Source organism: Vulpes lagopus, chromosome 19, assembly GCF_018345385.1.
Source record: "Vulpes lagopus strain Blue_001 chromosome 19, ASM1834538v1, whole genome shotgun sequence".
NCBI lineage: Eukaryota > Metazoa > Chordata > Mammalia > Carnivora > Canidae > Vulpes > Vulpes lagopus.
The window spans coordinates 26,502,004-26,523,943 of NC_054842.1; the positions used below are offsets into that span (position 1 = coordinate 26,502,004).

Sequence of the window (21,940 nt, forward strand, 5' to 3'; positions counted from 1 at the left end):
TATAAATCAGTGTAAAATATCATTCAGCTCTCTAGGCATTTCCATCAGGCTAGAAGAAAACAGAGAAATGTGATTAGAAAAGGAGTGATGGGTCAGCTTGGATGGGCTACAGAATTACAACTTTGAGGAGAGACCAAGGTGCAGGAAGAAATACAGGGCAGGGGACCCAAAGGTGGGGTCAGGAAGCAGGCAGGGAGCCACAGCTACTGGAGGGACATGCAAGGTGGCAGAAGGGCTGGGAAAGGAAAGATGAAAGTGGGAGACTGAGTAGGGGACAGAGCAGGACTCAGTGACTGATTTGCTGTGGGCAGAGGAAGAGCCAAAGACTCTTTCCCCTTGGATAGACAAGGAAAATTTAACACCCCCATGGTTGTGAAGCATTTCATAGTTTACAGCGTCTTTGATGTGTTCACTCATCTAGTGGTGGAGTTGAGCTATGGTCACAATGGAACAGTCTGGAAAAAATTGTGCAGCAGCAATCAGAAACTGTGGGCGCTTGGTTCTGGCTTTGGAAAATTGGGGATTTTCTGCACAAAGGTAGCAGCTGAGATGAAACCATGTATACATCTCCAAGGGAGGAATTTTACAGATAAATGAGATGAAAACATCACAGTGATGCTCTAGAATCACTTAAATTAATAAGCAGAGAGAACTAGTCGAAGAGATACAGCAGGAGCAGTCAGAGGGGAAGGAGGAAAACCAGGATATTAAGCATTTACAGATGTGTGAGGAGTTTCTGGAAGAAGGGTGCGCCCGAGCACTGGAAGCTCTGGGTTCGGGCACTTGGTAGTTGTGGGGAATATAACTGCAGTACTCATAGTTCCGCTACAATGGGATGTACAAGTTCCTAAAAATCACTTGCACTATACAAAATTATGCAGTAAAAGCACAACGTTTGTGGGGAAAATGGAGTTGGGGCACAACATTCAAAAATTTTGCAGTGACACGTTAAGAAAAGACAGGAACTGAATAAAAGTGACAGCTCAGCTCTGCATATGTTAAATAGTTAAGGAATGCAAAGCTACAATTATGCACGTGGTGGTGACTGACCTTGAGAAAGACCTGAGGTTTGCTTGGCAAGGGGTGTTCTGAGGGTTGCAGATCCTAAGTTACAGGAGGTGATGTGAGGTCTGATGAAGGCGGTAACAGGAGATGTGGATGGGCACAGCTCCAGACTCCCTCACTAACTGGGGGAGCCACGTGCTGCCTGACATGCGTGTGTACATGCAGTTCAGCCAGGGGAAGTTTTCTGCATTCACTAGTTTTCTTGTGGTCCAAACTGTGCATAGCCAAACACAACATTTGAGTTAGGTTAAAATTGTTCCTTAATGTATCCATCACATTCAAATAAATTTGCATTTTCAAAACACGTGTTATAGCTAAGGGACTATAACAGGGAGACTATTCAAAACCTTTCTGAAATATTCTTTTTCAAAATTTCCCATGAAATTTTATTCTGAAGTACATAGTTAAAGTCTCAGTTTCTACGATATCAACTGAAGCATGGTTTTGGCATTGTATAAGCCTGCCTCGACATGGTACTCAGCTATTTTAACAATCATTTTTTTGCCAGAGAGTGGATGCCAAGTGCTATATAAATCTGGAGCAAATTATGAGTTATGAGTGACCCAGGGTCCACGTTTAGGAAGCCAAGAATTCTCTAGTTTTTCAATATGCTCTGATTTTTCATAAAGTTTACTTCAGAGCTAGGGTGGTATGTACCTAAGGAATGATGAATGTGGCTCTCCTGTTACATAACTTTTATCTGAACATTGGTACAATATGAATCTCTTACGCCCAAAATTTCAGATCAAATCCTATAAAGTAACATTGTATCTCATGCGTAAGTATCTAGTCAAATTTTCACATGCCATAAAGGCTTCTCCACCGCCATCATTTTCTCCATCTACCACTTCTCACTTTCATTTAATATATCATCACAATTCACAACACTTAGAAAAGGCTGCATTTCACAGATTAAACCTCAAGGTTTAATTAAATTGCAGATTCTTAGGTGAATCACCATCTAAATGTCAGTAAGACGAAGACATTATGCTTACTATACACAGACTAATAAATATATAGGTTTCTCTTGTACTCACCTAAAAAAAATTGGATTCAGTATAAAATCCATGAAAACAAATACTATCTACATAGTCAAAACAACCAATCTATTGCCCTAGGTTCGTTCTTTCTACCAGTTGCTGTGGCACCCAGCACACAGGGAGGGCCCAAACCTTTACACGTCTGGGTGCTTCTGAGTGGCACTTCCAGTGTCAGCCACTAGAAGTCCTTAGTTATACACATTTCATGGTCTGGAAGAAAGGAGAAAGGAGGAGAGATGAGAGAAAACACCACAAAGAGAAAATTGGGTTTGAGGAGGCGCTACATCCAGGAATAAAAGGGAAAAAAAAAAAAACCCGACAAAATCACAGAAGCAGAGTTCAGAGGAATTAAAACAATAAATGCACTGGGGTGATTTATTTTATCAAAAATCATATTTTAAATCAGATTAAAAACTTTCATTTTATGCAGACAACTGAATAAACCATAAAGTCACAAACTTTGATTGAAAAGAAATTCACTCCCATTTCTAGATGAATTGGGATTTAGCATTGCTACTGGTCTCCATATGTTCCCAAACATGTTTAAATAGACCAGGAGCTGGATAAGCTTCATTGTGCAAACTAGCTTAGGGAAAACAGAAAAGGGTTCTGGAAATACCTAGGGATCTAACAGATCAAAGGATTAGTTATAAAGCCAGTATACAGATTTTAAATGTTTATCCTACTATAAACCGTTGGCAAAGTTTTAAAACTTCTGAATACTTTTAGCTTCAGGAAGTACACAGAATTTCAAAAAGTTGAATTTTGATTTTGATCTTTGGTTGTTTCTGGTCCTGTACAATACTATCTTCCAAGGAAACAAAAATTGTTGAAAATGAAGCAAAACAGAACCTAAGCTATTCTGAAAAGGAACTCCACTGAAATTATAAAACTATCCAGAAAAATTCTATAATTCCTACTAGTACATCTAATAATATATTGTGCTGTACTTTTCTGTATGGAGAATACATATATAGTTAAGTTCAAATGCATTTAAATTATAATAGCTCTCTTATCTCTCCATTTTATGGCCACGGAATAACTTGGGTGTGCTATACAGCATTACTTGGTGTTTACACAATTACTGTGGGAAGACTTCAAATTCTCACACTCAACAGGCTACTCTGCAGCGTGTGATGAGTCACCATGCACCAAGGTTGCCTCAAGGAGGCACACGCAAACCCCAACCTTTCCAGGCCTTTGGTCATGTCATGTCAGCCTCTTCATGCTGCAAAATCCATCATCTCCCACTTTCCCAAAGGGTAAAAACAATGTGCTTGCATGACAGCCTCAGATCATCTCAGGCAGCATGAAATCTAAGTGCTTGTGTCCTCTGTGGTTAGGAGAAAAGGAAGGGATAGGAGCACAGAGGGACTCAGCTACTTGCAAAGGGACCTCTGGCTGGGCCTGAGGGGCAGCCAGGCACAGTCCAGTGGGGACACAGTCTACAGCCTGCCACTCCCTCTGGCTCCAGGAAATGCCTGGAAAGCTGGAAAGAAGGGCAATGCACCACTGTAAAACTCTTGGGTCCCAGAAGTTTTCAGGGATCGTGGTGAGTTCACAGGCTACAACTTGGATGGAGGGAAGTGTCTTCAAGATGCTGATAAGAATGGCTTAAAATATGGCCAGAATCATCCCTGCAGGAAGAATGGGGAACTTGAGTTCATTAAACCCAATTATTCAGTGAGCAAGCTACTTCTGGAGAAAGATTAGGAACTTCTGGATGCTACATTAACTCTTTCAAGTCACCAAGGACCATTTTGAATTCTGACACGCTTGTTTAAAACAATTATTACTACATTAATTAAATTTCAAAAGATACAATTAGAATTAAACATAGTACCACTTTTATTACTGTCTATTTATATCAGGCCTTTTCTCCAAGGGGATCAAGGTGATTTAGAAACTCCTAATTAACAGAAGATAATTCAATCACAGTCTGACTGTAAGGTATCATTAGTTTCTTTCAGGTCTGTGTAACTAAGTATAGATGTTAGTTAAAAGAAAAAAAGCAATTGGAGGCTTCTCTGTTATGACAAGCAGTATTTCTTTTTTTTTTTTTCTTCTCTCTCTCTCTCTCTCTCTCTCTCTCTCTCTCTCTATTTTTTAAGCACAATGAAGTGTCCACAGTATTCCAGGAATGACAGAGCAGGAAAGAAGACAACACAACTGATCAGCTACTAGTGTATTTACTGTATAAATACTAGTGTATTTACTGTATATTTACTGGTGTTGACCACATAACTCGCATGTTCCCCTGCCTTCCCCTTTCAGAGAAGAGAGACAACTCATCTATTAAGGCAGTGGGAAATCTTATCTTCTGCTTTTCACTATGTAATTTTAAACCTGCCTTTATGAAATTGAAATGGAGTAGGCATGCTCTCTCTACAGCAAAGCTGCTGCTCTGAAGTTTGGAGTGATGTTAAAATATACACACATAAAGGTCTTAAAGTTCCAAGAGCTGCAGGTTTCTAGAACTTGAAAACTCATAATAACATGATAATGACTACCATTTATTGATCTTTATTATGGTCTGGGTCTATTTATATCTAATTTCGTATCCTTTGAGGTGGTGATATGATGCCCATTTTACAGAGAGAGAAATGGACTTGCCCTTAGTCACATAGTAAGCATGAGGCAGGGACTATCTCATCATTGGGGCTCATATTCTTTGTAGCACAGCCCAGGCCCCCAAAACCCACTCATGTACTTCCTAGGGTCCAGGGTGTATACTTCCTCCTTCATCCCCCAATGTCTAGTCATGGTGTCTTTACAGAGCACTTTTGCACATGGGTATTCACACTGCACGCACACCTTCCCAGATGGTCTCTGTGAATCTAAAACTGTACTTACTGACAGGTGCCTTTGGCAAAACACACCAGGGCATTATCTTCTGCTGGATGCTATTGCACTGACTCAGCTCATGATGGCAGGTGAGATAAGGACAAAGAATTTACCAAGGTGGGTCAGAGCTGGTGGATAGTGTGTGTGTGTGTGTGTGTGTGTGTGTGTGTGTGTCCGGGAGAGTCAGGTTTCTTCCCCCAGGAGCACAGGAGTGTGGTACAGCCACTTGGCAGGGACAGTGAGTGTTGGAAATGAAGAGGGTAAGACAACTGAGAGAAGTAGCTGTCTGACATTCAAGTATTATTCAAGTATTTCTCTGCTTAGCCCACCAGGAGCCTACATCCACCTGTTAGTTCACACAACGATCCATCTCTGAGCATGCTTTGGGAACTCCTAGAACACTACACATATATGAGCAACTTTCCCATCCCAGGGTGGCTTCACTGAATCAAGCTGTTGTTCTGTTTGGCTGGATGAACAACGAGGACTCTCCCTTCCACTCCTCAACTCTGCTCTATTTTCCTCTTGGGACATACTAATCTTCAAGCAGGGAATTTCAGACGCAGCAAAGTCCTCTGGCCAAAGTTAGGGGAGATTTGAGGGTACGGACAAGAGGTGAATGATCTGGAGAGGGGGACCCTCATGCCTACCTTCCCCTCTCCCCCTGCTCTAGTCCAGAGCCTCTGAGTTCCAGCCTACCCCTCCCACAGGCATCTCAGGCGTCCTCTTCTTGTGGGACCTACAAAGGTTCCATCTACTGCCTCAGGACGTGGGAGCTGCCATCTAGTACCAAGCCTGGAAGAGCGGCAGCCCCACCCTCCACCACCTGGACATCCCCCAAACCTAACCCTCCTGGGGAAGACTACTAGACATGATGATATAAATCAGGCAAGTTCAGAAAATGTAGCCACTGGGGGTGAGACACAGGATAGGAAGAACTCCTGATCTGTGTCCTGGAGCTCAAGGTCATTTTCATTCACCAATTATAGATCTACTCTTTGCACCTGCTCTGCAGTGGAGACACAGTAGTGAGCAGGGCACACTCTGTCCCTGCCAACCTGGAGCTCTGATTCAGCAGAGGGTGAGAGTGGTATAAAAAAAAGAAAGAAAGAAAGAAAGAAAGAAAGAAAGAAAGAAAGAAAGAAAGAAAGAAAGAAAGAAAGACAAACCCAAACCAACCAATGTATAATAACAAGCTGCAATGGGTGTGAGGAGGAAATGAACAGCATGAAGTAGCAGGGTGTGAGAAGCTGCAGAGGGCCCTCAGAGCAGCCTTCCCATTTCCCCGGGTGGGAGAGGGTTTCACAGGTTTGCTCTCCTTCTCTAGCACCCTTATAATCCCTCCCCTGATGAGACTGCTTTAAATAGAATGTGGTGAGCACAGCCTGCATCTGATCATTTGAAAGAAAGCCCTGCTCCCTGTTAGGGGAGGATAAGATGAAACCAGGGGTTTTCAGAGAAGATACAGAGCCTGCTTGGGAACTCCACCCAATTTCCCCCGTTCTCTGCACCCCCTGCACCCTCTCCTGACAAGAAAATTTGACTGATAAAAGGAGCACTACTTAAACTCCATTCTTTGGCTCATTTTTAAAGCCTCACTACCAAGCAGCACAAGCAGGACTATACACTCACTGCAAAGTTATGTTAGTTACAAATTTTACTGGATTATAACAAAACTCTGGGTAATTGTCACCATTCCCACTGACGTGGCAAACTTGCCTCAGGAGCACTATAAACAACCAGAGAAAACGTTTTCATTGGCTTTTGTCTTCCAGTTTCCACCTCTAGTGTCTATAGATTCTTGACCATCAAAATGTTAACAGTCAGTAGTACTGCTTTAGAGGCTCACTGCTTATCCAGGGCAGGAGTACTCATGCTCTAGCAGCACTCTCTTCCTACCAAGTTAACAAGTAATATGATGTTCTTATGGATCAAAATTCAAAATGCACTGAGTATGTTATTAGAAATGGAAGGAAGGAAGGAAGGAAGGAAGGAAGGAAGGAAGGAAGGAAGGAAGGAAGGAAGGAAGGAAAAGGAAAGGCCTTTAAAATTATAATTTAAAGTGGTGAAAGTGAATATGGGAACCAGTGCATTAAAATATCCTAGGGACTTTTCCTCTGATCCTCTTTTTGAGGGGTTGGCCAATTCTTTCTGCAAAGGAGCAGATGGTAGATATTTTAGGCTTTTAGGTTTAGTTTCCGTCTGGACAACTCTGTGCTGCTGTTGTGGCACAAAGGCAGTCACTGAATATGCCAGGGAGATAGCTGTGCTCTAATAAAACTTTGTTTATGGATACTAAGATTGGCATTTCACATGGTTTTTGCAAGTCATGCAATATTATTTTTTAAACTTTTTCAATCATTTGGCATGTGAGAGCCATTCCTAGCTTACAGACTGTACAAAAACAAGTGGTGCCAGACTGGCCCATGGGCCAGTCTCCCAAGCCTTACCCTAACAAGTTGCAAAATGCATCATTTGGTGACATTGGACAAAATGTATCCAAGAGAACAGCCTGATATGCTACACGCACATTTTAAAAAAGACATGAGAAACCAAGTGCAGCTAGTACTTCCAAAGGGTAAACATATATTATGAAATATGTAGGCAAAGGAAAGATTTGGTTATGGAGAATCCTAACATTGGTCAAAGACTTCCATAGACTCACAACAAAAACAGGGCTCCATTTTAGGAAATCAACTAAAAATTACTTAAGTACCATTCCACTTCCATTTAGCTACATACCCAAATAGCCATTTCTATTTAAAAGATAAGATTTTTTGGGGGTGGGGGGTGTTTGCTTGCTTGCTTGCTTCTGGCACCAGATAAGTGATTTAAAAGCTAAAATTATTTTGTGCTCATAGGATGACATAAATGATGGTGTGACTCCATATGACCACCACGTAGTATAGGAGTGTCATGATTATAAAGAAAACTAGAATGACCAACACTGATTTTAAAGAAAATTCCAGAATTAAATATTTCTATAAGTTGATAAAGGATCTCCTATATAAAAATCTCAATATAAAAATCTAAACCATTTAGCTCTAAAGATTTGACTAATACTAAACGTAGTAGGGAAATAAATATTTTAAACTACCTAACATGTTATTTTTAAGTTAATTGGTAATTAAGCTTGTAGAGTTAAACTTAACTCTGAACACATCATACTGTCCACCCACTGAGTTTACTGTGAGAGTAGTTTTCTTATGGTTCAAAATTTAAAATACCCTAATTAAGTTAGAAAAGCCTTTAAAGCCATTATTAAGTGCTATTTTTATTCCTGATAAATTCAGATGGTAGTAAAATCAGATTTCTGGTATTAAAGGTGGTTATTTACATGGGGTGAGTGGCATTAATTATTTCACAGCAATCTGAGAGAATAGAAGTGAACAGAATGAACAACAGGAGCTGTTAAAACAGAGTAACAAGTGACAGATCCTGCAGTCCCCACTGAGGGAGAAGTTGGTGTGCGGAGGGCAGTCACCACCCGGCCCCCTGCAGACCGGAATGGTTTGGTGAGGCTGAGGGTGGAGCATTTCCTACCCATGCCAAAATCAGGAAATAATGGATCCCCAGGCAGGGCTGAATTTAATTCCTCTCACGAGTATGAGGTCAAATGTAACATATCAACAAGATGTAGGCTTCAAAGTTTATGTAGCGCCAAATGTTATTTATAGGAACACATCTAGCCGTGGAGAAAAATCACCACCTCATTATTCAAAAGGCTGTAGAAAACCACCTTTAAAATTTTTTTCTAGTTCATAACTAGGGACATAAAAGATTTTTTTTCAAAGAAAGGTCAGAAATGAGCACACACTACTGCCCAAGAAAAGATGCCAGGGTGGTTCGAGTAGGTGCCTACCATCACATTTTCTCAGAAACAATTCTGAAATATATAATTTTTAATATAAACTGGTTATCACAATAGCTTCATTTCAGAGAGTTGGTTCCACACAAATTATCCTATTTCTTAGAGAGTTGTCTTCTAAACTGTGATAGCACATCCAAAGAGTACATGTCCACAAAAACAGAGGTGCTCATCATTGCATTTACAAACAAATCTATGTATTACCACTAACAATTTCATACAAATATCTGATGTAATTTCAATCTTTTAAACTCAACTCCAAATTATACTTGCAACACTACTGAGTCCTAAAGGGAAAAGCATATGCTGTTCTAAACCACACAAAAATGGGCAGTAATAAATCAAATTAATCTGTGAATGGATCTCACATTTAGAAAGTCAGGGTATGATATAAAAAACATCAAAATGCTAAACAATAAAATTATATTTTCACTGTAACTTACAAGTTTTCTAAACTCTAACCTGAATATGGACAACAGTGGGACACAATGAAACATTAAACAATCCATCCTTTTGATCAATCTTTGACAAAAAAGATTTCTGAAAAGAAATTCACATGTGTGATTCTTACTTGTTAATTGTAGCCAGCCCTTTGAGGCCAGCACTGGTAAAATAATCACTCAGGCAAATGATTTCCATTTAACTGGCTGGAGAACATTCTGAACTCCAAATGGAGCCAGACACGAGGGCGAACTGCAGGCTCAGATGGCAAAGGCAGCCACTTCTCTAAGTACAGTGAAGAACCACCATAGAACCATCCCCAATTCCCTACCTGGTCAGAAATTGCCACTGTTAGGAAAACTAATAAGCTAAACAGTGAAAATGCATTTCCTGGGTCCTCCAATGGAGTGTGGCTCAGGTAGTATGTGGTGTTTCAAAGTAGAACCCACATTCAGGGAGCTCCAGGGTTTTCATCTCAGGTTTCTGCAACCTGACATAGATGACGATGAGCACATTGATTTCTCTTCCAAAGTAGCTGCCAAAGCCACCTCTGTGCCAACAGCAAAGGTTAGAGTGTTGAGGAGACACACAGCCATCTTCTGGGTCCAAAGTGAGAGGACCAGAGGGCTCCCAAGCACAAGGTAAGAAGCAGGCTGAATACATCAGTGAGCTATAAAGGGCATGTTTTAGGTTCTAGGTCAGCTAATCTTCATCTCAGTGAATCTAAAAGGATCTGGAACTCATAAGCTGTATAAAGACATACAAATAAATTACCATGCACTGAAAGCCAATTAGGTTCTTTGCTTCTTTGATCATCACTTTTCTGTTTGAAAAGGATTTCCACATAAGAGGACACATTATAAAACTAGATGCAGAGATGACACCATTCTGTGGATACTACAAAATAACTCCAAACTTTAAGATGTCAGATTCTGGACGTTGTAAAAACTTTCTTTTTTTTTAAAAGAGCTGTATAGTATTAATACTGTTTGATGGATGTTTTAGTAGCAAATCAAAAATTTTGATTCTGGAACACTTTAATTGCTAGAGGTACACAGGCATGAAGTACATGTCCTTAGAGTTATTTTTTTCGCCCCTTTTCTTGCTTGGCAATTACTAGGCTTAACATAACTTCTTCATCAATCCAAACACACCAAACAGATGCCACTGTTTCAAGATGCTCTAAGAAGAATGTTATTCACCTAACAATAGTGAAAGTTACAGAGAACAATCTGGCTCTATTTCTCTTGATGATCATAATATAATCCCTTTTGCTGGTGGGGTTCTTAAAGTTGTCACATCATACTTCTAACTCTACCTTCTGACTCCTTTCTGAAACACCCGGGTCTCTCTCTAGCTGACATTTCAGGACATCTATCTTTACATCCAGAGGATGGGCTGCAGTGGGGAGGGAATGCTGACATCTGGGAGACTGCAGCAGGAACATAGGTGCTTTGGGAAGAGAGTAAAGCTGTTTTTTTGTTTTTGTTTTTTCCCATATGTATTGCCATATTTTAGAAACCATTTTGCCCTGGGGGCTTTCCACCTATTCAAATGGTTAGTTTTCAAGCTCTGGGCAAAGTGCAACTCATTTATAAAAGCAAATACTTCTCTGAGCGGAAGGCAGATGCTCAACCACTGAGCCATCCCAGGATCCACGATCCAGTCTTACATCGGGCTCCCCGCAGGGAGCCTGCTTCTCTCTCTGCCTATGTCTCTGCCTCTCTCTCTCTGTATCTCTCATGTATAAATAAATAAAATCTTAAAAAAATACTTCTCAGTTTTAAAGGTCAAGTTAGACTTTTATTTGGGTTCCCACCAGAATTACAGGCTTGAAAGTCAAGATTTTTGTCAAGTAGAAATAATTTTCCAAATTATTTTAACATAGGAAGAATCACCCCATAGATCACCAAGCTTCATGCCCTAGGGCAGAGGAGACTGGCCTTTCCCCTCCCAAGGCTGGGCTGAAGGCTGGCGGCTGGAGGAGGAAAGGAACAGTGGAAAAGTTAGAAGTCCATCTCTTGTAGTCTCCAGTGATTGGAAATGGAGCTAGGGAATCCCTCCACTGCATGGATGAGTCTCAAGGTGAATAGGGGTGAAGGCGAGGATGACAAGGTTTAGAATGATATTCTTTAGTGAGGACACAGGAAGAAGCCTCCTGCAACCGTTCCCTTCCAGAAGCAGAGGGAAAGAGACAAAGTCTGGGAGACTGAGCATTTTCCGTAAAGAGCTGAGAATTTACAGGCCAAAGTGGATAATGTAAATTGATGCAATGGATTGAGTTCACCAAACTGAACAGAAATTGGGGAATACCCACCTCTGTCCTGAGGGAACAAGAGAGAGAGAGAGAGAGAGAGAGAGAGAGAGAGAGAGAGAGAGAAAAGCTACATTTCTCTTTGCCCTCTGAGTTGAGTGTGAGGTTTGCACTCAGACTCTACCCTAGAGGCACAGCTCATGGAAGGTCTGAGCCAGAATGCTGGCCACATGAGGGCAAAGACTAGCGTGGCTTCCTCCACTGGATGAACTTTTATTTATTCAAAGTTAAACAGAGACAAAAACTTTACTGAATAAACTAGGATAAGGAAGCTAAACACTTCCTCACAGCTTTGAAAAGCCACCAATGTACATCGTGACTAACCAAAAGAACTGTATTATTTACAGAGCAAGGATAGCATTTTAAATATGTATGCAGTCCTTTCTTCCTTCCTTCCTTTCTTTAAAAAAAAAAAGTCTCCTGGAAGGGTCCTTGACAGAAAAAATAACTTAGCAAACAATCTACCTTTACCCAATGCAGGAACATAAAATACTTCTGGTCAAGAAGAGACTATATCAAAAATAAACTCTGAAGGAATATAAGAGCAAAATCCTACATATAATGTAGGATTTGATGGGAACAAGGAATTTCCCTGCTCTTGCAGGAAAGAAAAAAAAAAAAGATCACAGTATTTCAATGATCTTAGTTTTTTGTTTTTTTGTTTTTTTTAAAGATTTATTGATTTATTTATTGATTGATTTATTTATTTATTCACAGTATTTCGATGATCTTAGTTTTTTGTTTTCTTTAAAGATTTATTGATTTATTTATTATTTATTTATTGTCTCTCTCACAGAGAGAGACAGAGACATAGGCAGAGGGGAAAGCAGGCTCCCTGAGGGGAGTCCGATGTGGGACTCGATCCTGGACCCTGGGATTACGTCCTGAGCTGAAGGCAGACATTCAACCACTGAGCCACCCAGGTGTCCGTAATGATCTTAGTTTTATCAAAAATGCAGTAGTGTTCTTCTGCATAAAGCATAAGTTTAGAAAGAATTTCCCTAACTTTTCTGGAGCTTTAGGTTTCAGATATATTTTATACATATTTTCTACCAGATTCAGTGAAATAAAAATATTAAAATAATAAATTCAGTTTGAAAAATAATCAATCTTGCTCTGCCACCTTTAAAAAGAAAAAGAAAGACTCTAAAGAGAGAAGTAAAACAGTAGAGACTCCACCAAATACACGGACCCAAACCACTGTGGGGTAACAGTGCCCCAGGTGGCCTTGGTTCAAACGAAATCCACCCCAGAACAGGAATGATGCCAAGCACAGGCTCCCATTTCTCATTTACCAATATGATTGGACAGCACCAACCATATCACTGTTTCCTAGCTTACTTAGAAATTTTAAATCAGACTGCTGATATGTTAGATGACACAGTGGCTTGCTTAATACCATTAATCATTTCGTGCCTGAAGACACCATCTGACAACATGTTGAACTCCATTAAGGTTTTCATGTCTGTTCTCCCAGAAAGTTTGGAGCTAGGTATCAAATGTAGCTCCAGTTTGATAAAAACTGCAATATGATGAAGTCTCTTTCAAGGGGATTGTCAGCCCTTAAAATGCTACTCTTTCCTCAATTGCTCATTGCTTAGTATCTGGGGCGTGTGTGTGTGTGTGTATGTGTGTGTGTGTGTAAGAAAACTTCGGAAAATGTGCTCTTTGGTTTCTGTGGAGACATGTGAAACTAGAAAACTGATCAGAAATAAATTCTATAATCACCACTGTGTGCACATCCTGAACATTATCTTCCAAAAGTTTCTCGAATCTCCCTCCATCTGATTACTGAGTGGTAGCCTGCTACATCTGATCTAATCACAATGTGATGCTGTCATCACACTGTATATTTAACATTTCTTTTCCTTTCCATTGGCTTGGCAGCCTGAACCGTTTTGGAGTAGCTCAGCTATATGTTTTTGATGACTCCAGGGAAACTGCTTTTGGACACATCATTGGCTGGACCTCCCCTGTCAGTGAATTAGACTATATAGCCTTTGGGTTTCTGATCTTCCCTCTGCAGGATATATCCATCTTTCTGTCTTTCTCCCTCCCTCCCTTCTTCCCTCCCTTCCTCCCTCTCTCTCCCTCTCTCTTCCCCTCTCTCTCTCTCTCTCTCTCTCTCTCTCTCTCTCTCACACACACACACACACACACACACACACATCTAAGCTCAGCTTCATCCTAAAGCATAATAATTTATCTGGTCTTTTTTCTATAGTTACAAAAGTTCGGAAGGTTGACACCTCCAATTAAAAGAAGCTTTTAATGTCAAGTTCTGAGGCAGTAGAGTGATAAAAGGAGCCACAAAGGAGACAGGGATCAATAGCAGCCTTATTATAGATCATCTCTGGCTTGGTCCAGATGGGCCGACTCCATTAATTATGAAGTGTGATTTATCTCCTCACCACACTAATCAGTGGCAAGACAAAATACATGAAATCACACCAAGAAAATAAAGGAGAGGGCTCCTGATGTTGAAATCACACCAAGAAAATAAAGCAGAGGGCTCCTGATGTTGCATGCCAATTGCTAACATGTCTGTGTATGAAAGAAACCCTTCATTTCACATATTTTATTTAAAGAAACTTGTTTTTTTTTAAGAAATATTTAAAGTAATGAATTAGAAGGGACTACTCTGTAATTTATCTAAAAACATTCAGAGAGCAAATAACATCCTCCTAGACAAAGCATCAGGCTAATAACACTGAAAAAAATACTATTCTCTACTGGATAAACAGATTCCCCAGACTATGCTTTCTTAATTAAATGTGAAAGCAATTAAAATCAAGATTTTTGTGAAGCTGTAAAAGATCAAAACAAACTAATTTTAAATAGAAAGTAGATACAAAGGTACTGCAATGGTAAGAATGAAGTCCTGTATAATCTCTGAACAGATGGGGGCTGCCCGAGTGTCCATCACTGTGCACATGAACAGCCCTACTGCCTGGAACAGAATCGGGCAACATTTTCTTTACTGTTTCTTTTCTCCTTTCATTCCCTACCATTCCACTGTCAATTTAATTACTGTGACTGAAGCGTATTCCATATTACAGAAAATCACAGCAAAATCAAGGAAAAAACCTTTTTCTTAAAAACGTTGTTGGCTCTTTTAAATAAATTTTAGGTGTACAATACATTTCTGTTGACTACTGGCATGAAGCTGGGCAGCAGGGCTCTGGGGCTTAGTCATCAAACTTAATGGGAACTATGCCTGTTGATTAATAACACCATTCTCCCTTCCTCTGGCCCCTGGGAACTACCATTCCAGTCTCAGATTTTATAAATTGGACTATTTTAGATACTCCACATAAGTGTAATCATGTAGTACTTATCTTTCCATGTCTGGCTTATTTCACTTTGAATATCGTCCTCAATGTCCAATAAAAAAAAATTTAAAGGGAACCTTCATTTTATGCAACATTTCCAAAGTCTTCTCTCTAAAGAAGAATGTTGACTCCCTAGTCTCTATATTTTAGTATAGATCTCACCAAAAAATTAGAAATTTTAAGTCTGAAATCAGAAACTAATAAAGATAGGTAGAGAGCTAAATTATTACTTTCATTAATATTAAAAGGAAAAAAAATACTAAAAGGATGGTAAAAGTCACTTTCATTTAAAAAGATGATGAATTAGATCAGTGATATTGATGGGAGGGGAAGGTTTATTACATGAAATGCCAGTGCAGATGTATTCTTAAGAGCACTGTGTGCTCTTAAGAGTATCCAGTTATTCACTAGAATGTCTTAAGCTCAGGTTACATAATCCTTATTTTCTCCCACCAGCTTGCTTTTAATTGCATTAGAGAACAAGCTCAAGTTTGATATTTTATTGTGAACAGTGACTACATTCAAGTTCATTTATATAAATTTTAAGTAAAATGTTTTGTTTTCTGAAGTAATAGTATAAAAGCTATGTTCAGATACTTACAACCAGATTTCTTTGAGTGGAATCTGATCTAACTATTGAAATACTCTTCCTTAGTTTAAGCTCATCGAATCTGTCTTTTAACCTACACCAAAGTATGAAAAATGAACTATGGGGATCCCTGGGTGGCACAGCGGTTTGGCGCCTGCCTTTGGCCCAGGGCGCGATCCTGGAGACCCAGGATCGAATCCCACATCGGGCTCCCGGTGCGTGAAGCCTGCTTCTCCCTCTGCCTATGTCTCTGCCTCTCTCTCTCTCTCTGTGACTATCATAAAATAAAAAAATAAAATAAATAAAATAAAATAAAATAAAATAAAATAAAATAAAATAAAATAAAATAAAATAAAGAAAAATGAACTATGTTCCATCTTCATGAGGAACAAGAATCAAAAGCACATTACCTCTTACTTGGGAGAACCCCACATAAACAACTTCAGGTTATTATTACTGAAGGTATCTGGGTTTTATCTGTCTGTTGATCACTCATCTACATACCACACATAGCTAATTTCCCTGACCTGGATTGCAGAAAAAACATGGGACAAAGAGATTCCTCAAGCTCTAAACCAAGTTACACCACTAATTTGATGAGCCACAGGGGTTCCATTTTATCAACAGCAAAATGAAGGCACTCATCACGCGGTCTCCAGGCTCTCTTTCATTCTCGGCCTCTAAAGTGTAATGCCTGAGTCCAAGCCTGGCTCTGTACCGCTCAGAGATATGCGGGAACTACCATGGCCCTAACGTGAATGTCCCAGAATATGTGCTTCCACATTTCTGAGTATGTTTCACTCCATGAACTCAGCTTTGAACAGCCTCCTTCTGATCACCTCTAGCTATTGAAATGTGACTCAGTCTTAAAGGTCTAGCTCAAAGGCCAGTATTTCCCTGGAGTCCTCCTTATCCTTAAACCTGAAACTGACTATTCTTGCCCAATAAACATCCAAACAGTTTGTTTCCATATTTTAAGATACGTGTTACATATCATCTTATATATACAGATAAAGTGTATCTCATTTACTAAACTATAAACACCTCAAGGGGAAAGAAGGCTTATTTGTCTGAAAACACATGGCCATTCCCACTCTCTGTACCAGCACAGTCTGTGTTTTTAACCACCCTCACCACCAATCTGCCTAGTTTAAGAATGTGTCGGTACTTCTCTTCTTCCTCTACTCCTGAATGGCTTTGACACCTGCATGGGTTTTTGTTTTGTTTTGTTTTACCTGCATGGCTTTGACCCAGGGTTAAACCTCACCACTTCCACGACCCCAAGGAGGGACCACACATAGGGTAAAACCACAGTTTGGGCAGTTTAGAAGTTCTATTTGTTGGCAGTAATCATAGGAGCCATTAGGACAATCTAGGGGCCACGGAGTGGGTGACCATACAACTAATTACCTAAACAGGGACATTCTAGGAGTTAAAGGGAGAACTATTAATAATTATTCTGGGGCTACAGGTAGATCAGCAGGAAGACCAGAATGTGTGGCCACCCTAGACATGGGCATTCTCTTCTAGCCTCCAGAATGGTTGACAAGTTGTTCACATTTCCATGATCAATTCCTTCTTTTCATTCTCCATTTTCACAAAGAAATTGGCATACTGATGTACTGGCTTATTAATAAGAGTTTAGACACTGAATAATAATCACAATCATGATAGCATAAATACATATCTGCACACTCTTAGGAGAGACCATGCCACAGCCCTGTTCCCCCCCACAGGACAAGCTTCAGCAGTGTAGACCGGCAATGACACAGGAGTTCTGGAGGGGATTTCTCACACTACTCTTACTTCTCATTTAGAGCCTTCATGTAATAAAAGGGAAGTCAACAAAATGAAATAAGATCTTATTTCCAAGGTTAATTTTGGGTAAAGCTCAATATAACATTATAAAAATAAAGAACTATATTTAAAGTTACAGACTGTCCAAGATCCTAGCATACTTCCCATCAATATTCCTTTGGCTGGCTTTAATAAACTCATTGTCACAAAGTAACAAACCATTAAGTCACTAAAAAGGGGGGACTATAAAATATAAGAGTTATTGCTGTACCACGATTACAGTTTTTAAAATTCAAATTATAATAATCTGAATTCAATTTTAAATATTTTATGGCTTAGTTTTTCCGATGGAGTTAAAACACAACAAATCAATACAGCGAGGGGTATTACGCAGCATAGCTATCTATCTCAATTAAACATTATGTAAGAGTAATTCCACATTAAGTAATTTCTTAAAGAGTAATTTAAAAAATGTGAACAAGCTAAAACATCCTGTCTTATCACTTCTGTAGCAACACAACTATAAAGCTATGTGCAAACAAGAGTTGTGTAATAAGAGTTATCATTTAGCAGCCCAGAAAGAGGAAGGGGCAGGGAACCAGGGAGCACTGAGTGATTCCTATGAACACTGTGATGGGTGCTGGGAGATTGCCGGCATCTAGAAGCCTCTTTACCACGAACCCTGAGAACTTCCTGCTCGAGGTCAGCACCCAGCCCTTGGACTAGGTCCTGGGGCCTGACCCCTGTCTAGTCCACCCTGTGGGGTGGGGTGCTGCTCCCCCACTTTCAGGAAATTTCTGTTAAAAAGGTTACCATGAAGAAATGTCACTGTGGGACTGGCATGGAAACCAGAGAAACACCAAGGGTCTAAGTCATGTTAGATTCTGGTGAACAAAACAGGTCTACAAAATGTCTAATGATTTTATTTGTGGCTTAAGCTTAAGAAGCATTTATACACATCAGCTACCTCTTCTGTTTTATGAGAAGGTGGGAACTAACCAGGTGGCCTCAGCCTCAGGCGTGAAAGAGCTCTTCAAACCTTTCCATTTTACCTCTTTTCCCATCTTTCCACTTCTCACTGCAAAGGAGCAGAGCATAAGCTTCCTGTGTTTTGTTCCCCAGCGGCTTCCACTACCTTCTAGTCCACTGGATGACTCCTTGAAGAAAGGGGCCATTCATGCTCATTCTTACGGCCCCTGCAGCACCCAGCACAGTGCTGCCCCCAGTATTTAGATGCATTTGCCCCTAGCTTGTCTTCTTCCTTCAGGTTGACTGCCACCCTCTGAGGTTTGCCTGCAGTGCCCACCGTCTGGGCCTTTATATCGCTCACCATGCCATGAATTTTAAATACTAGAAATAGTAGGGACTGATATGTACCTGCTAAAATGTGTGGTACTGCACAGGAATCAAGGAAAAAGGCAGGTAATGAACCGACAAGCCTGAAGACTTGAGTGAATAAGATCAAGAAGTGATGAAGATCAAGTCCATCGACAGAGGAATGGATAAAGAAGATGTGCTATATGTATACAACTGAATACTACTCAGCCACCAAAAAAAAAAAAAAAAATGAAATCTTGCATTTGCAATGACGTGGATGGCACTAGAGGATATTAAGCTAAGTGAAGAAGTCAATCAGAGAAAGACAATTATCATATGATCTCACTCATATGTGGAATTTAAGAAACAAAACAGAGGATCACAGGTGAAGGTAAAAAATATATAAAATAAGACAAAACCAGAGAGGGAAACAAACCATGAGAGACTCCTAATCATAGGAAACACAGAGGGTTGTTGAAGGGGACGGAGGTGGGGGGGGAGGGTAACTAGGTGACGGGCATTAAGAAGGGCATGTGATGTGATAAGCACTGGTGTTATAGAAGACTGATGAATCACTGAACTCTACCTCTGAAACTAATAATACATTATATATTAATTAATTGAATTTAAATAAAAATTTTTGAATGTTAAAAATCTAATCAATGGGGTTTGGAGAACTTTTGCACTGATGAACATGTACCAGGAAGGTGGCACACCCCAAGTCCACAGGGTCAGAAGATTCTGTGCTTGGAATCCTTCCAGACATCATCCTATGTACCTCTCATCTGGCTGTTCATTTGTATCCTTTACAACATCCTTTTATAATAAATTGGTAATAGTAAAAATTTTAAAAAAATTTTAAAAAGAACAAAAGGCATTTATTTAGAACTTTCCTTTTTGGAAACAGTACCCTCTGGTCAAGTCAATTTGTGAAACAGGGCAAACTCTGTCATCCTCTTAGGACCTCAGTGTGTCGGCAAAGAAAAGGCCTTAAGATGTCCTGCAGTAAAGACATATGATTAATTCCATTCAAACAGTATTCCCCTAAATTATTTTACCAGAGAGCCCTTTCTCCCATGTGACATTTACTCATATCCTAAGAAACCAAGGTTCCTCTGAACGCTGTGGGAAATGCTGGCCTAATCTGTTTTTTTGTTCCTTTGAATTGTATAAAACCTCTGAATTAAAGCTTTCAGATCAACTTATAGAAGAGTAAAAAATATTTGTCAAGGCTTATGATGCCAATCCCATTCTGTCTGTAACCAAAGAGGCTACATCAGGCACAGCCTGGTGTTTGGTGGTGGTATCTCATGCATTGTGAAAACTCTGAGCACCAGCACAGTCTGGCCAATCTGGGAGAGGAATGACCACTACCCCCCCAAACCTCACAGGCTGGAGAGCAACTGCCAGCACTCATGGGTGCTGACAGCCTCAACTACATTGTGGGCTCCAAACAGTGCTGCTTACCCACTAATTCTCCCTTAAAGCTACGATAAAAAAAAAAAAAAAAAAAGCTACGATAACTCAAAAAGTTACAATAAAAGCAAGATATCATTAATGAAAATGCAAGATACATGTAAGCACAAAAATGTAATATTCTCAGTATCCCGAGGATAGCTCATTAACGTTAAGTTGATTACAAATTATAGGTATCTCAGAGCAGCTGCTGCAAGGAAGGAAAGCATCACACATTATAATCATGTGATGGAAGCAATTGCCTTTAATGGTGTTTAAAATTTATTTTAGAAAAAATTAAATTTCTCACTTTTACTAGTCTGAAAAATGCATACAAAATAAAAATGAGCAAATCTATGGTTGGTTGAAGAGAAAGATAAAAAAAAATTCTTTGCCATATACATGTAGAAGATAGCATATGCTTTAGAAATCAGTTCAGATAATATTCTTGGAAAGCTAACTACTATTTAATCCAACTGAGGCAAGTGTCTCTGAATCCCGCTTTCTAAAACAACAACAATAAAACACTGAAGCTCTTTCGAATACAGCAAGGTCAGAGGAATAATTGTTCCAACATAGGTAAATGAAGCATGAAGTAGGAGAGCACACCCTAGCAAGAGCGCCTAAGTATGTCTGGTGTATTATCTTAAGATATCTTCCTCACCCAGGCTCCATAAAAGTACAAAGAACAACTCACCATGTCGTAAGTTGTTACAATCTTCTTTAGAACCTCAGGCACAATTCCCTGCAACTCCATCGTGGGATATTGCTCACTCAGATTCAGGACCACCAGGGGCGTGTTATCAGGTCCCAGAAAGCGGGGAGACACCGCCAACATGCACTGCATGAGATTGGCCACAGAGGAGAGGCCACACAGTTCCTTGAATGACACCACTGCATTCTGTTAGTGGAAAGAAAGGGGGCACTTTGTAATTAACCAGAGGTTTTAATTTCTTACGGATATTCTACTTGATATGCTTGATTATACTTGAACTGCCGGATACAACCGTTATTAGCACTGTCACAACAGAATTAAGTAATGGCTATTTTCCAAAGTAAATACAGTTACAGACGTTTTCAATACCAGTTTATCAAAAGTATAGAAAATGCACGTAAGTAAAATTCATCTGAAGGGTAAAGCCTCTTTTCTGATCAAAGTTCACAGTGGTGCTAAGGCAGGTGCTAAGTGCAATCAGGAGCAAACGAAAAGAATGGCTTCTGCATGCAAAAAAGTAAAGGAAAAAAAATCGAATCGGGTTGCAAATAAATCTCTCACCTGTTTATACTGGTTCCAAATCTAAAGGATTTTTTTTGGGGGGGGGCTTAAACAACAAATGTATTGTCTCAGTTATGGAGACTAGAAGTCTGATATCAAGGTTTTGATATGGTTTGTTCCTCTGAGGGCATGAAAGAGAGACTGCTCTCTTTCTTAGCTTTGGAAGTCTTGCGAAGGCAGACATCTACCAGCCAAGGAATGCCAAAGACTGCCGGTAAACCACCAGAAAAACTAAAGGAATTTTGAGGACACTCCAGTTTACCTGAGAGAACAGCCCAGCACAAGACCTTCCCCTATTGGCATGTCCACTGACTGCAACGTTCCTCCCCCAACCCTTTTCTAATCACCAGAGCTATGCCATTAAAATATCTGATAAAGAAAACCCCTTGACACTGTCAAATGCCCTGGGTTGCATTCTTGGAGCACCTCCCAAGTGCAAAAGTGCACATCACCTCACTAAAGCCCCTCAACCAGCTCCGCTGTGGGTGAGGAAATGGAGTCTCGGCTCTAATCTCTCTGTTATTTCTCTAAGGTCATGAAGCTGGTGAGTGAATGAGTCGAGATTTTACCTCAAATCTGTGGATGCTGAGGCCTATGCTTTT

The 21,940-nt window shown here is 40.0% G+C and overlaps 1 protein-coding gene across 4 annotated transcripts in view; it reads right to left on the reverse strand.

The window, feature by feature from the left end:
* PLCL2 (phospholipase C like 2) overlaps positions 1-21,940 on the reverse strand; it is a 206,715-nt gene that overhangs the window by 65,953 nt on the left and 118,822 nt on the right. For all 4 annotated transcript variants that reach the window (XM_041734109.1, XM_041734104.1, XM_041734105.1 and 1 more), the window contains exon 4: positions 20,760-20,963. In XM_041734109.1, the coding sequence (XP_041590043.1) occupies positions 20,760-20,963 (204 nt within the window). The remainder of the gene's footprint in view (positions 1-20,759; positions 20,964-21,940) is intronic.